The sequence below is a fragment of the Rosa chinensis genome, chromosome 2, assembly GCF_002994745.2.
Source record: "Rosa chinensis cultivar Old Blush chromosome 2, RchiOBHm-V2, whole genome shotgun sequence".
Lineage (NCBI taxonomy): Eukaryota > Viridiplantae > Streptophyta > Magnoliopsida > Rosales > Rosaceae > Rosa > Rosa chinensis.
The window spans coordinates 29,047,224-29,064,145 of NC_037089.1; the positions used below are offsets into that span (position 1 = coordinate 29,047,224).

Genomic DNA, 16,922 nt, shown 5'->3' on the forward strand with positions numbered 1-16,922 from the left:
GGATGTGGTATGACCGTCTAAGTGACTACTTGATTGGGAAGGGATATGAGAACAATGAAATATGCCCATGCGTGTTTATAAAAAGGACAAGTTTCGGATTTGCAATTGTAGCAGTTTATGTCAATGACATGAACCTAATTGGAACTCTATATGAGTTAAAGGAAACTACTATGTACTTGAAATCCGAATTTGAGATGAAAGATCTTAGGAAAACACGGTTTTGCCTCGGACTAGAACTCGAGCACCGTAGCAATGGGATTATGATCCATCAGTCAGCATATACCCAAAAATTACTAAGGCGCTTTAATGAAGATAAAGCAAAGCATGTGAGTACTCTCATGATCGGTCGTAGTCTTGAGCCTGAAAAAGATCCGTTTCGTCCAAGGGATGAGAACGAAGAATTATTAGAGGCTGAAGCGCCCTATCTAAGTGCAATAGGCGCATTATTGTACTTAGCTCAATGCACAAGACCAGATATCTCATTTGCAGTAAACTTGTTAGCTCGACACAGTTCTGTGCCAACATACCGCCATTGGATTGGCATGAAGACAATCTTTCGATACTTGAGAGATACGATTGATATGGGCTTGTTCTATCCCTACAGAGAGAAAAGAAATAACGGAAGTGTGGGATCGGACTCCACAAGGAAAAACGCCACCTTCCGTGCTTCTCCTCCCCTCCATCAAAATGACAACGATGTCTTGATGGGTTTTGCTGATGCAGGATATCTCTCTGACCCTCACAAAGGTCGCTCCCAAACGGGTTATGTCTTTACCATGGGAAGCACTGCGATATCTTGGAGGTCTACAAAGCAGACCCTTGTTGCTACTTCCTCAAATCATGTAGAGATTATCACTCTACATGAAACCGTGCGAGAATTCATATGGCTAAGGTCTGTAGTTAGACACATTCGAGGAACTTGTGGTTTGAAGTCTACCACAGATGAACTTACATGCATTTATGAAGATAATGCAGCTTGTATGAGCAAATGAAGTTAGGTTTCATCAAGGGCGACAACACCAAGCATATATCACCTAAGTTTTTTTACAATCAGCAACAACAAACACTTCTAAATATTGAAGTGAATCAAATCCGTTCAGAGGATAATGTAGCGGACTTGTTTACCAAGTCGTTACTTAAATCCACCTTCGAGAAACATGTGAAGAGCATCGGATTAAGAAAGTTATCCGAACTCCCATAATTGTAGAAATCAGGGGGAGACCTTGACATCAGGGGGAGGTATGATGTCTACATGTTCGATCTCAAAGAGTGAAAGAAGTGTTGTGCTCTTTTTGCCCTTTGACCAGGGTTATTTTTGTCCCACAGGGTTTTTGTTACTTGGCAAGGTTTTTAGTGAGGCAACGATCAAAGCGTCATCATCGAGTTTGAGCGGCACAAGGGGGAGTGTTGAAAGATGTCGACTACTCCACATTCACGGACGTTGTGCTCTTTTTCTCCTTCGACCAAGGTTGTTTTTTCCCACATGGTTTTTATTACTTGGCAAGATTTTTGACGAGGCAACTTAGAAGCGCATAATAGAGGCAACACTATTGACATGGAATATCCAAGGGGGAGTGTTGTAAATGATAATGACTATTCATGCAATAGGTATTGCTTAATGTATGCGATTGACAGAGTCGTAATGTATGCGATTGACATACTTGTAATGTGTGACATACTTGTAATGTGTGATTGACAGACTCGTAATATATGCGATTGACATACTTGCAATGTGCGATTGATTAGTATAGCTATTACGTATTGCCTTTTGTATACATGATGTAACCCTATATAAACCTCATGGTGAGATGAATACAATACAACACAATTTTTCTAATTCTCTACAACACGTTTTCCATACCAATTAATTGATAATACTAAAACAAATGATTTTTTCTTTACCTCTCTAACGTTCGGTCAAGTCTGTATGCATTAACAAGATTGATTATCTATTCACCAGGTATTTACAAAGATCATCTTACCGGCCACCTCCAATTCTTAAACTAACTTTTTTATTTTTTTCTTGGCAAGAACAGAAGCTGGAGAAACTTCAGTAAGAGGATCTTGTTGAAAGGCCATTCCAGAGGAAAGAGATGAGGATCAGGTTTCCAGAACGGGGAAGAAGTGGAAGATTTGTTGCAACACTTAAGAATCTGGAAGCTGGCTTTGGAGATAAGGTGAGTTTACATATTTTGATCATAAGTAAAAGTGCTACAAGCCATTTTTTTTCACCTTAAAAAGATCTATTCATCTGGAAATTGTGTGTATTAATTGCAACCATATCTGTTGTGTACCAGGTGCTGTTTAGCAGAGTAAATCTCACAATTGAAAGAGGAGAGAAACTGGCCATTATTGGCCCAAATGGATGTGGCAAGAGTACTTTGCTGAAACTAATAATGGGTTTACAAAAGCCAATGGCAGGTGAAGTTCTACTTGGGGAGCATAATGTCCTAACAAACTTTTTTGAGCAAAATCAGGTGTGTACTGCCATTACTATTTGCTACTTTGAAATAACTAATAGCATGGTGGGGTTTCTTCTTAGTAAAAGAGAAACCAGATCTGTAAATTTCGTTGTCAGAATATATTGTTGGTTGACCCATGTTCATGTCTTTTTAGGCTGAGGCACTTATTGATTTAAATAAAACAGTGCCTGAGACAGTAGAAGAAGCAGCAGAGGATTGGAGACTTGATGATATTAAGGGCCTCCTTGGTTGTTGTCATTTCAAAGCAGATATGCTTGATAGAAAGGTTTCCCTCTTAAGTGGTGGTGAGAAGGTAAGTAAAAGATGTTTTATTTATTATTTTATTTATTAAATTCTTATTAATGACTTCGCTTTTATTGGATACATGTAACATGCTTTGTTCAGAATTTTTTGTTCAAAACTACTAATGTTGACTCCACATCTGATTCAGTGATTTTAATTTATATAGAGATCTTTTACGTTAACTGTCAGTTTTTCAGAGTCTTAATTATTCAGCATGGTAATTTTATTTAACCATTAATGATTCTCCGTGGCATGCCTTTGCCTCTCAAAGAAATTGTGACTTTTGACCAGGCCAAATAATACGAGTAACGTTTCAAAAAGAAAAAGCAATGCAGACGAGGCACAATGATTTCATAGACATAAGACTAGGTCAAAACTATTGCACACAAAGATGAAGTTAGAGGTAGGACTTATTGACACTTGTCCCATCCTAGTAACATACAAACATTTATGGTTTCTTTCAAACTAGTTTCTCACAAGCATGTGGTTTATATAATATATGAACTTTTCACTTTAACCAGCTGGTCATCACCGTCATAACAGGCTTATACTTGTTGTAATATGAATATATTCATCAATTCTTTATGAATAAGTGTTTTTATTATATTAATTGTCAATTTTGTATAATCTTTTCCTCCTTCCATTGAGGCAAAACTTTTCTGCTGTGTAATGCTTTGAACTTCTTGCATTTTCTGTTGTTTCTGCTCATTTTTTTTTTTAAAAATAACAAGAATCTGTCTCTTACTTGAGAGTCAATTAAGGCTGAATTAGTGTCCGGTTTAACAGTTTGTCTCCCTTAGGCACGCCTTGCCTTCTGCAAGTTCGTGGTAAAGCCATCTACTCTGCTAGTTCTGGATGAACCGACAAATCACTTGGACATTCCTTCAAAAGAGATGCTTGAGGTATTCTGATAGGAGCATAATTATGCGATATTAATAACGTTAATCTCTATACTTTCTTTGTTAGTTTAGTATATTTTCTCGTTATCTACGTTGTTTACTTGTTTTATAGGTATTTTGAGCAAAGAAGGAGAAAAGAAGTAAAAGAGAGATTGAAAGGCAAAATCGGCAAATCTGCCTGTGCAGATCAATCAACTTCGACAGATCACTGAGACCAGCTCACAATGAACCAGATGTTGATCTTTATATTGATGGAAAGCACCAGATGTCTAGTTTCCAGTTCTTTTTACGGCTCGTCAATATCATTTTTCTAGAAGAAGTTATGGCTGATTTAGTACAAGAAGGTCAGGCTGCGCGTGAATATGAGGTTGAACGAGAATTTATGTTTTGAAGCCCAAATCACACCGAAAAGCCCGAGGACGAGTTTTGCATCATATTCTGACTTAATGGGCGATGCGAATGGTTGGAATAAGTCATTAAGTTCAAGAGCCAATAGGAAAACTCCACCTAAGCACGTGAACCCTAATTCTTTTAGGTTTTGGATTTCCTACACAACAGAAAGATGAAGGCAACCTCTAAGGATATAAAAGGAGATCAATCTGCAGCAGCTCTTGTCTTCTCTTCTCTCCTCTCTCTCTCTCTCTTCCTCTCCTTCTTTGTTTTGTTTTCTTCTATGTTTAACTAGTTTTTATTAGTTAGGGGGCTGCTTGAAGCCCAAGTCATGATTGTAAACTTATTATGACTTTCAATTAGTTTTGTTTATCTATTAGATGAGAATCTAATTTCTATCTTCACATTGATGATTCCTTTGCATGTTTTCTTTGGTGCGCAACTTAGATTGCATGTTTAGGATTCTATTGCTAAGAATGATCATTGCATGTGCCTTGTTTCGAGGGTTCCGTTGAGAGTTCTAGAGTAGTAAATCGTCTATAAGGCGAGTGATTAGGTTCCTAAATTAATTGAGACGCGTCGTACTCATGATGTCTTGTGATGTCTCGTTTTTCTTAATCTTAATGATTTCTATGTGTTAAATCTAGAGTTGCGTCAACCTAGGTTGCATTTTAGAAAATAGGTTAGGTGTAGAGCGTCTCTCACCTAGCATACAAGTAAGGAAGAACAATAGGTTAATTCAGGCGTTGGGTTAACTTGAGCATCTTCATCCATAAATAAATGAAATTAGGTTGAACATGATTCGTTTACTTGATTGATTGGTGGTGGATGCAATTCCTCTAACTTGTTTTATCTTTGATTTTCAAAACCCTGAATCAAGTCTTTTTATTTTCGGAGTCGTTCAGCGTTTCGTTTTTATTTAATTAGTTCGTCAACCAAAACACCTTCAAAAATTATCAAACTTTGTCAGTAGTTATTTTATCATGTCTAGAGTCTGTTTGTAAATTTTCGTGACATTTAGAATAGTTTAGAGTCGTCTGCTAGACAGATCTTTATAACTGGACAGTTTAGGTTTATTTTGTTTTGAGTCTTTAGATTAGTGATTAGACCACAATCTCTTGCGGGAACGATCCCTACTTACCTATACTATTTTCAACATTCTTGTAGGGTTAAATTATAGACATTTTTGTGCATTTATTTAGGTGTATAGAAATAGCCTATCAATTTTTGGCGCCGGTCGCTGGGGATTGTTGTTTCTAATTGCTAGTCTATTTTTTTTGTTTTTGATCTGTATCTATTCTAACTTCCTTTTCTTTTTATTTTTGATTTGTAATGTGGCATCCTTCATACGAGATGTGTTCCATATGCTCCTTGGTTGGTCATTCAATGGAGACATGTCCAAACATGCAATATCAAGCTTACTTCGATCAAAATAACATGTTTGGAGGATATCAAGCAAACCATGGGCATTGGAATGATCAATATGTGCCTGCGTACAATCCGGCATCGTATAATCATCTCTACTTTGCATGGAATGGCTATCGAAACTCCCAACAAGGATCCTTCAATGCTTTTGAAGCTTCTTCATCTTCATCTTCATACCATGATCATCAGTCGCCAACACCTGAAGGTAACTCTCTTGAAGATTTGGTTGCTTATATGACTAATACTGCTTCCTCTTGCTTGTAGAGCATGAAATCTTCTACACAAAATATTGAAGAATCTGTTGAGAAAATTGGACAACATGTGGAGATAATTTTGGCCTGCTTGAATCAAGAGTCAAGAGAGCCAGAACCAATTCAAGAGCTTTCCACGATTGAGGAGGATGATTGGCCCATAGTTAATGAGATTTGGGAGAGCGCATTACCTCAAGAGAACTCTCCTACACATATGACAACTCTATGGGAGCCCCCTACAATAGCCACTGTGTTGCTTCAATCTCATGATACATCACGTGACTCATTCTTAGATGAGGATGAAGACTACACCGTCCACCACATGACCGAGCTTGAAGCGTTGGACGAGGAAGATCCCTTTGATGATAAGGATTTTTATAATGAAGAAAGTAAGGAGGAGCTTTATGACAATGAGTTCAATATGCCGGAAGCATTCACAATACCTCATGAAGATCAAGAGTGTTTCAATGATGATATGGGTGATTTTGTAGAAGAGGATACCATCAAATCACATATTATCGGACCTTTATCTCTAGCACATGGTACACCACCTGATGCTCCCTTGCCATATTCTAGCTCTACACATGTTTCTTCCATCCAAGAAATCATTGATTTTGTTGATCATTTGGAGATGGTAATTTGCGAGCATCTGACATCTGATAAAGAGATCCTTCTATCCATGCTTGGTGGATCTCATAGGAGATGGAGACAGTGGAAGAAGAGAAAGAAAAAGAGGATCATCCAATCCCATGTTTCCATTACTCCCAAGCTACCCAAGTTATTATCAAGAGATCATGAAACTTCACTTAAAAGGGTTAAGTATTTGAGTGAACCAAGACCTAAACCTCCTGATTACTCTTGATGGAGAGTAGGTGTGTCAGGCTGAGGACATTAAACCAAGCGCTACTTGGAGGCAACCCAATGATGGAGGAGTTGGAAGTAGCACGGATTGCTCGTCAAACAGATTTGATCTCTCTATCTCTTCCCTTTTATTTATGTTCTTTGATTATATTTGCTCTATTGTGTCTTTTTGTTGTGTTTAATCTTTTTCTTTATGCTTGATTTGTTCATTGTTGTACTTCATAGTCAAACATTGAGGGCAATGTTTAGATCAAGTGTGGGGGGAAGGTTAAACACTTTGTTATTTTGCTTAGAGTTTTTGTTTTAGGAGTTTTGGCTTTAATTTCATGTTTTTTTTTCGAAATCCACCGACCAGTTGGCAAAGTCTGCCGACCGGTCGTTGTTTGTCTATTTCAGGGTCAGAAACTCACCGACCGGTCGTCAAGAAAAAAAAAAAAAACTGAAAAATCAACCAAGAAAAAAAATATTTTTAGGTTTTGTTTTTGTTGAGTCTTTAGGAGTCTTCTAACAATATGATGAGCATAAACTATCGATTTGAATTATATGGTTACAAGATGATTGCAAGCATGATTTTGGATTCATAATCTTAAGTAATTGCTAATAGACTTTTATGATTATTATGCTTGATTTATGGTGCAATAGATGGTTAGGGCTTATGTGATAACTGAAAATTTGATAGAAGCATGCTAGAACAAGTTAAACTTGATTTAGTCCCTTGTGAGTTATTGAGCCTTTATATGTGCTATTTCTTTTCTGAGTGCTTAGTATAGATCATCTTATTTTCTTGACGAGGATTTTGCTTGATCTCATCTTTTATTCACCTTGGTTGAGACTCGGATTCGACATGCATATTTATATAAGGACAAATGCTAGAACTTGCCCCAAAGCCTCTTGAAGTGTACGGTTGAATTGCATGATGGATGGGAAGGGATGAAGGCACTAGGATTACCACCAAAGCCAAACTAACCGGTGTCCCTTTATGCACACAAGTTGTGCAACCCCCTAGTTAACCCCTTTGAGCCTACATTTAGTCTTTTCTTTCATCACCCACATAATCCTTAAACCTTGAGCCTAATGTAGTTTTTCCTTTACCCTTATTCTTAAGATTTAGTGGAGCTATATTCATGAGATATTTCCGTTCAAGGTGATTGTTGTACAAAACAAGTGTGGGGGAATCAGATTCATGATCCAAAGAAAAAATAATTATTGCCGTAAAAAAAAAAAAAAATTATTCGGCATTGAAAGAAAAAAAATAATACAAAGTTTGGATCTGATTCTCTATGTGAAAAAGGAGATTGATTAGAAGTGAAGGCCCAACATGAAGAATTTGGCCTTTGTCCTACTTCACGAATGTTGTAGACGTTATACCCTGAGAACTTTAAAGATTTTTCATCTCTTACTTCATTACTCGCTCCACTAGGTTTTTAGAATTTTTGTTATTTCCTATCCTTTCTTTCATTACACCTCAACCCTTGGCCCCATTACAACCTTGAATAAAGACCTTCTTATCTTTGAAGTTGTGCATTCGATTTGTGGAGACTTGTGCAGAGGGGTGAGCATATGGTGTCACTGGCCTTCATCCGAGTTTTGGCATTCCAATCATGGGATCATAATGAAAAAAATATCAGAAAAAGCTTTTCTTTCTTGTTATCATATGTGAGCTATTTGTTTGCCTTATTACATCATTCCTCTCACATATAACTTGAGTGAATATTTATGCTTAGGCATCAAGTCAGAAAATCATGAGAGAAAAGAAATTGAGAGCATCCTTGTGAGAAATTAAGTTGAAGCTTGTTTGAAAGATGAAGATGTTGAGTTTTCTTTTGTTGCATTGGTTTTGGTTATCTTTGCATCAGATTTTGAGTATGATGGTTATCAAAGTAAATTAGCTCTTAAGTCTGATTATGAGTTTGATTTCATGACTGCTTGAATCTTGTTGACCATAGTTGTGGGCATTATAACTTCTTTGAGATGTTTGGAAAACGTTAGGTCCGTGTCTTTTGTTTTAGTTAGTTCTTTGTTTGCTAGGGACTAGCAAAGCTTAAGTGTGGGAGTGTTTGATAGGAGCATAATTATGCGATATTAATAACGTTAATCTCTATACGTTCTTTGTTAGTTTAGTATATTTTCTCGTTATCTACGTTGTTTACTTGTTTTATAGGTATTTTGAACAAAGAAGGAGAAAAGAAGTAAAAGAGGGATTGAAAGGCAAAATCGGCAAATCTGCCTGTGCAGATCAATCAACTTCGACAGATCACTGAGACCAGCTCACAATGAACCAGATGTTGATCTTTATATTGATGGAAAGCACCAGATGTCTAGTTTCCAGTTCTTTTTACGGCTCATCAATATCATTTTTCTAAAAGAAGTTATGGCCGATTTAGTACAAGAATGTCAGGCTGCTTGTGAATCTGAGGTTGAACGGGAATTTATGTTTTGAAGCCCAAATCACACCGAAAAGCCTGAGGACGAGTTTGTGCATCATATTCTGACTTAATGGGCGATGCGAATGGTTAGAATAAGTCATTAAGTTCAAGAGCCAATAGGAAAACTCCACCTAAGCACGTGAACCCTAATTCTCTTTAGGTTTTGGATTTCCTACTAGGCTTGGGCTCGGGTCGGGCCGGGCCCGAAAATCAGTAAGACCGAGACTGAGACTGAGAATATCGGTTCGGGCCGGTTTGGGCTTTTTTCGAAATGAAAACCGACAGCAACCGAACCTGTTTGGGCCGGTTCGGGCTTTTTCGGGCCCAATTTCCAGTTCAAGAATGTTTGCCAGTTTTCCCTGTTTTCCAAATACAATTATGCACCTTGTCATTTGCCACTCATTTTGGTACCTGGAAGACTAGAATACATATCCAATTATCTCATTAACATAACAGTAATCATGCATTATTACAAATTTATATAGTTTACAACACAAACTCACAAATACATTGTCCATTGTCTAACAGAAAACAATCCAAATTATTCAATCATTTCAACTATGTGTTCAATCATTTGAAATTCAAAGTTTGAATGGTACTACAACCAATGTTTTAAAACGCTGAAGGCGTAACCGAGGCGTTTTCGGGAGAGCCTTGCAGCCTTGAGGCATAAGGCGCATAAGGCGTAAGCCTTACGTATTAATCACCTATATTCATGTAATTTCTACTCTTATACATACCACATTATGATTCAACCAAAAGAACATGAATTCACTCAAAATAAATGAAGTATTAGAAGCATATGATTCAACAAAATTACCAACATAAAATGAAATCAAGGATTTAAAGTTCAAACACCAAAGATCAAGAACTCATTGTTGATTTGCAAGCATGATCTTTCTTTGTTGTCCCACTAGTAGTAGTATTAGAACTCATTGTTGCTGCAGTACATAAACAAAATCGAAGAAAAGTTGTGAGTAAAATGCTTTACTATGTTTGTGTTTTCTAATTCAAAACCTTCAACACCCCAAATAGTTAAAGATGTTGGATTCAAATTTATGGTTTCTGTTGAAAATAATTCACATATGAATAAGTATGGCCTGTGTCATGTAAGTACTAGCTTAAAAACCAAAGTAAGACTACAAAAGTAACAAGCTCAAACCTACGTTTCTCCGCCTGTGTTATGATTAGAAGTTTTCTATTCATTCTATTCCAACTCCATCTCTTCTATCTCAATCTATTGTCCTGCACATCCATAAACATACTCCTCTCACCCATCTCACATTCTAACAGTGGTAATGTCTAACAGTCTCTCAAATACAAATGCTTCTGTTGTTCAAGATGAATTTTAAATTTCATTTTCAAAGTTGTTGATTTGCATTCATACACAAACCTATAACAGCAGTGTGCCACAAAGGTAAACCAAAAAGATAATATGAAATGAAAACCCAGAATAACCGAAAAGACAATATGAAATGAAAACCCAGAATTGATCATCTACAAAACAGAGTTTATCTCAATGACCCATAATTCAAAATCAAACAGAGTTTTGAAAAATTTACCCCGAAATTGGTTTGTTACAGTTGATGTGGGTGTTGTTGTTGTTCTTATTGTTCCTCTTCAAGTCTGCAAATTGAACTCCAAGTCTGCAAATCGAACTCCAAGTCTACAAATCGAACTCCAAAATCCAAATCGAACCCGAAGGCTGCAAATCAAACTCCAATAATCGAACTCCCAAGTCTGCAACTCGAACTCCTTGGTCTCCTTTACAGCCAAATCGAACTCCTTGGTCTCCTTGACAGCCAAATCGTTGAGAAAGATAATGGGTTGATTGGGTTCTATGAGAAACAGAGAAGGGGAGGCTTTGGAAGTGCGAAACAGAGAAGGGGAGGCGACTGATGTAGGCTGCTCAATGTTGCGACCTAGATAGGCTGCTCAGTACCCAAAACGACGTCGTTTCAGAAAAGACCAAAAAAAAAAAGCCACGCTGTGCGTACACCTACAACGCCTCACGCGTAGTTTTTTTACGCCTTTTGCGCCTTGCTAGCCGCCTCAGGAGCCTCGTCGCCTTCTCAGCGAAGCTGACTCAATTTAGGTGCTGATTTTCGCTTTTTAGGCCTCAGGCGCGCCTCAAGGCGCGTTTTTTAATTCATTGACTACAACTGCAACAGAAACATGAACACAATCCTCCCGTTTTGCACAAAGCCACAAATTGCTGCTCGGCCGGCTCCCATGCTCAACAGGTCTAGAACTCCATGACAACTCTTTGCAACTCTGCATTCACATTTCAAAGCTGATCAATTTACAAATTCAAAGTTAAAAAAAAGTCCAAAACATGGCCGAGAAGTGAACCCAAAAAAAAATCTGGCTTCTAATTTTAGTTTTTCTAATCTTATTACTTACATTCCACTGCCGGCAATCATACAAATTTTGTTCCCATCAGAAAAGAACAATCTAATCATAAATTCATAACCCCAAAAAGAAGAACAATCCAATATCATCACTAACCAACAGAAATGCAGAACATTAGGCAGATTATACATTAAGCTCTTTACTACTTTCTCAGCACTAACCAACAGAAATGCAGAACATTAGGCAAATTATACATTAAGCTCTTTACTACTTCCTCAGCACAAACATAAAGCTCAAACACCAAAATGAACTATAAATTTAAGCTCTTTACTACTTTCTCTAACTTGAGCTTCCATTAAACTAATTTCAGACAAGAACAAAAAAGCAATTTAAACAACCCAAAATGCCAGAGCCATAAAGCCACTTACTTGCAGTGAAGAAGCTGAATCCGGTGGCCCACCCTTTTTGTGCTAACTAAATAAATAAACGCACAGTTTTAAACAAAAACTGGGGCAGATTTCATAACATTAACTAACTAAAGGCAGTAGGCTCAACCAAATGCAGAAATGCACAGTTTTAAAGAATAACTGGGGCAGTACCTTATTTTGCTGCTTTACTTTTGCCGGCATTACCTACCCTTGAATTCTTTGAAGCTTTAGATGATTTAGACGTAGATGGCTTTTCAGGCTGATCAATTGTACTAGCACCTTCCTCCCTTGCATGTTCTGCAAAACAACAAAAGTACAAAGTTTAAACAAAAACTGTCCCGATTTTGGTAGACATTACTACATTGCATTATAAACTTGAAATAAATTAACAAGGCAGCCATTCCAAAAATAAAAATCATACCATCCTCCACACTTTCATAAAATTCAATGTCCTCGATACTAGGAACATATTGAATGTTGTGGATGCTTTCGGATCTGATCCAATTTTGGTAGCATATCAATGCTTCCACCGTTTTGGGAGTTAGAGAACTCCTAAAGGGATCAATGACCCTTCTGCCTGTGCTAAAGCAAGACTCACTTGCCACTGTGCTCACTTGTATTGCCAAAACATCCTTGGCAAGGGCAGCAAGATTAGGATACTTGGCACCATTCAACTTCCACCACTCCAATATATCCCACTTATGAGGAATTGCAGGCTTCTCAATCGGGTCCAATAAGTATCTATCCACTTCATGTGCAACAACAGCTTCGTTGGAGTCTTCCAATTCTTTCTCCCAATCTTGTTCCATGTCCGCTATTTTTCCAGTAGGCTCAACCGTCCTTTTGGAGCTGGATTTGCTGCCTTGGCTAATTGAGCTCTCTCCACTCCTAGTTTTTCCATTTCCAGCCTTTGAAGACATCATTGAGGAGCTGTACAAATCACAAAGGGCCACTAGAAGCTCTTTAAACTCGGCAGACTTCCTCTTAATGTCATCGGACTTCATTTTCAGCCACTTATTGCAGATACTTTCAAAGTTTCTGATCTTGAACCTTGGGTTTAACACCAAGGCAATGAATAAAAGCTGATTGCAGTCTTCCAAGCTTCCAAAATACTTATCAAACTTCCCTCTTATCTTCACAGCCATATCGAACAAGATCATTTTAGTCTCTGAACCAGTGAAATCATACGGTTTATTGAACAATTCATCGATCTCCGATTTGATGGCCACTATATCATGAAAAGCTTTCCATGATGTTGGGTGATTTGAGGCACTAATCCTCATTGTCACATCATAGAAGACCTTTAAAAACCTCACAAAAACTGCTGCCTTTTCCCAATCCTCTTTAACCGGTGGCCCCACCCTTTTTGTCTTCTGTTTCTTCCTTGAATCAGACCCTCCAACTTGCAGCTCATCCACTTCATCATCGATGTCTTCTTCCTCATCAAAGTACCGCGTGTACTTGCTGTCCTCCTCATCAGCCATTCTATCAAAGGCTTTTCGCAGCTGTAAAGCAGTCTCTAGCATTAGAAAGGTAGAGTTCCACCTTGTTGGCACATCAAGGATTCATACTTTCTTCGACTCAACCTTCTCATTCTCTGCACACTTTTTAAAAACATCAAGTCTTTGTCCACTGCTCCGAACATAGCGTATCGCATTCCTAATTGAAGCAATTGATTTCTCCATCATTTTTAGGCCTGATCTGACAATGAGGTTCAGAATATGTGCAAGGCACCTAACATGCAGGTACTTGCCTCCAAGAACAGGCTGTTTCTCCCAGCCTAACATCTTCTTCCTAACGTACTCAATTGCAACCTTATTTGCACTTTCATTGTTAACGGAAATTGTCAACACTCTCTCAACTTCCCAATCAAGCAAACATGCCTCCAACAACTTCCCTATGCTATTGCCCTGATGATCAGGAATCACCCTAAAATTCAGTATTCTTTTGTGCAATGTCCAACCAGCATCAATAAAATGGGCAGTCACCACCATGTAGTTGATATTTTGCATTGATGTCCATGTATCGGTGGTCAAGCAAAGGCAATGATTCCTTAACTCTTTCTTCAGCTCTAATCTGGCTGCTTTATACATGGACAGAAACAGTTTCACAATAACCCTCCTAGAAGGCACATCCCACCTAGGTACAGCCACACTACAAATTAAAGTATCTAAACCCCGACCTTTCGATGAAACTGAAAGGCAGTTCATCCATTACTATCATCTTGCAGGCTGCTTCCCTGCAAGCTTCCTAACTCCATTTCACCATCACCAACTCCTTAGTGCCACCGGTACTTAATACCTGCTGCCCACTTTCTAAATCAACCCTACCCGGATATTTGTTGCACACTTCTAGTATATGTCTCCTAAGTGAACTAGTTCCATTTCCATAAGTATCAGATGCAAGATCAGTTCCACAGTAATTGCACTTAGCTCTCTGTTTAACACAAGTTTGAACTTTCTTACCATCCTTAATCTCGAACTAAGGCTTCTCAATCTTCTTGAAGTGCAACCACATCCAAGATCTTCCAGCAGGTTTTTCTTCTTTTGCTTCTTTTTCATCATCTCCAACATTGCTCGGTCCAGCAGCTGCAGCTTGACCATGTTTTCTCTTCACGCCAGCCTTCCTCTTCGAGCTTTTGAATGTTTTGGGAATCGTTTGAACCCTTGAAGCATCAGTTGATGTTGGAAGAGCAATGGCTTTTGAATTGGAATTGGAATCAGAACTTTGGGATGAATTGGAATCGGAACTGTGGGATGAATTCTGAGGAGAAGCCATGAAATGCTATGACTATGACCAAGATTTGAAAGGAGTATAAGCTATAAAGTACATAAGTATTATAAAATTGTACATCAAGGGTCTGAGACCAAACAGTATAATATCATCACTGCAATTCATCTAAAACAAAAGTTAGAGAATTACCTGCATGCTCCAAATTCCCAATTTCGTATATGGGAACAATTAGTATAGTTTATTGTACTGAACGAAACAGAATGCATAATGAGTGAGAAGGATAAAAGAAAAGAAAGCGTAATGAGCATCAAATTAAGTAATTCACGAACTGAACAGAATGACCTTACCTCTTATAGACATGTGGATGATATAAAATCAAAGAATCAACAACTTCATATTCCAAAGTCCTGCATCTGCACTCCAATGAAAGAAAATGACAAAAGGAAAGAGTTAGTATTAATACGTTCACCTAGAATATTGAGCAGAGTTAATACTAAAAAGAATAAACACACATGGGGAAAGAATTATCATGAAGTAAGATCGAGAACTGGTAGCAATTTATGAAATTACAATGACTGAAGAATTCCAGAAACAATTGACAATTACTGCTATTGGTGGAGCATAGAGGTTGCTGAAGGTACAACTAAGACTTTAATTTATAGGAGATTTCTGAAGTGAGTACTGGAGTCTATCATCAGTTTAGAACCTCCTCAAGGTTACACATGAAGGACAATGGTTTATATGATTAGAAAGTTGTTAGTGCCCCGATAGAATTCAATGTCAACACTGATATATATAAACCCATATGTCATTATCCTTATCGCACATCAATTGAGAGAACCTACTCTCTTCCCTATGAAACTGAATTTATAGAAACAGGTTGCAAAAGCCAAGAAAATCCAAAACAATACAATTACAGGTTGATATAAATGGGAAAAAGTAACTGCATAAATCAAATATAATCTGGATAAGAGTTACCTGTTCTCTTTGCCGTGTTTGTATTCCTTTTAACCGATGACTGGAGATCGAGGCTCAGGGAGAATCGACGGCGACGACTGGAGAGAGAGGTTGAGACTGGAGAGAGAGGTTAAGACTGGAGATCGAGATCGAGACTAGAAAGAGTGGTTGAGACTGGAGATCGAGACTGGAAAGAGAGGTTAAGACTGGAGATCGAGACTGGAGACTGGAAAGAGAGGTTGAGACTGAGATTTGGGGCTAACCGGCTGAGACTGAGTCACTGAGATTTGGGGCTGAGAATTTGAGATGGTATCGATGGCATCGATGGTATCGGTTGAGAGAGGGAGGCTGAGGTCGAGTACTCTCTACTCTCTAGGGCTGGACTAAAGGCCCTTTACCTTTAGGGTTGTTTTTTTTTTTTTTTTAATATTTAACTTATTATTATAACACCCAATCATGGACTGATATGTGGCAACTGCTACAGTATTCGGGTCGGTTCGGGCTTTCGGGCCCTGAAAATATGGAACCCGAGACCGAACCGATTACATGAATTCGGGTTGGGCTTTAGACCGAAGCGAAAAATTCTATTCTAAAACCGAACCGAATCGGGCTTTTTTCCTCGGTTCGGGTCGAGTCCTCGGTCTTTCGGGTCCGAACGCCCAGCCCTATTTCCTACACAACAGAAAGATGAAGGCAACCTCTAAGGATATAAAAGGAGATCAATCTACAACAGCTCTTGTCTTCTCTTCACTCCTCTCTCTCTCTCTTCCTCTCCTTCTTTGTTTTGTTTTCTTCTATGTTTAACTAGTTTTTATTAGTTAGGGGGCTGCTTGAAGCCCAAATCATGATTGTAAACTTATTATGACTTTCAATTAGTTTTGTTTATCTATTGGATGAGAATCTAATTTCTATCTTCACATTGATGATTCCTTTGCATGTTTTCTTTGGTGCGCAACTTAGATTGTATGTTTAGGATTCTATTGCTAAGAATGATCATTGCCTGTGCCTTGTTTCGAGGGTTCCGTTGAGAGTTCTAGAGTAGTAAATCGTCTATAAGGCGAGTGATTAGGTTCCTAGATTAATTGAGACGCGTTGTACTCATGATGTCTTGTGATGTCTCGTTTTCTTAATCTTAATGATTTCTATGTGTTAAATCTAGAGTTGCGTCAACCTAGGTTGCATTTTAGAAAATAGGTTAGGTGTAGAGCGTCTCTCACCTAGCATACAAGTAAGGAAGAACAATAGGTTAATTCAGGCGTTGGGTTAACTTGAGCATCTTCATCCATAAATAAATGAAATTAGGTTGAACATGATTCGTTTACTTGATTGATTGGTGGTGGATGCAATTCCTCTAACTTGTTTTATCTTTGATTTTCAAAACCCTGAATCAAGTCTTTTTATTTTCGGAGTCGTTCAGTGTTTCGTTTTTATTTAA

At 38.1% G+C, this 16,922-nt stretch overlaps 1 protein-coding gene across 1 annotated transcript in view; it reads left to right on the forward strand.

Moving 5' to 3' along the window:
• The window catches only part of LOC112184063 (ABC transporter F family member 2), an 87,195-nt gene that overhangs the window by 68,716 nt on the left and 1,557 nt on the right, over positions 1 to 16,922 (forward strand). Inside the window, exon 4 of the mRNA XM_040513735.1 lies at positions 3,566 to 3,667. Coding sequence (XP_040369669.1) covers positions 3,566 to 3,667 — 102 coding nt within the window. The remainder of the gene's footprint in view (positions 1 to 3,565; positions 3,668 to 16,922) is intronic.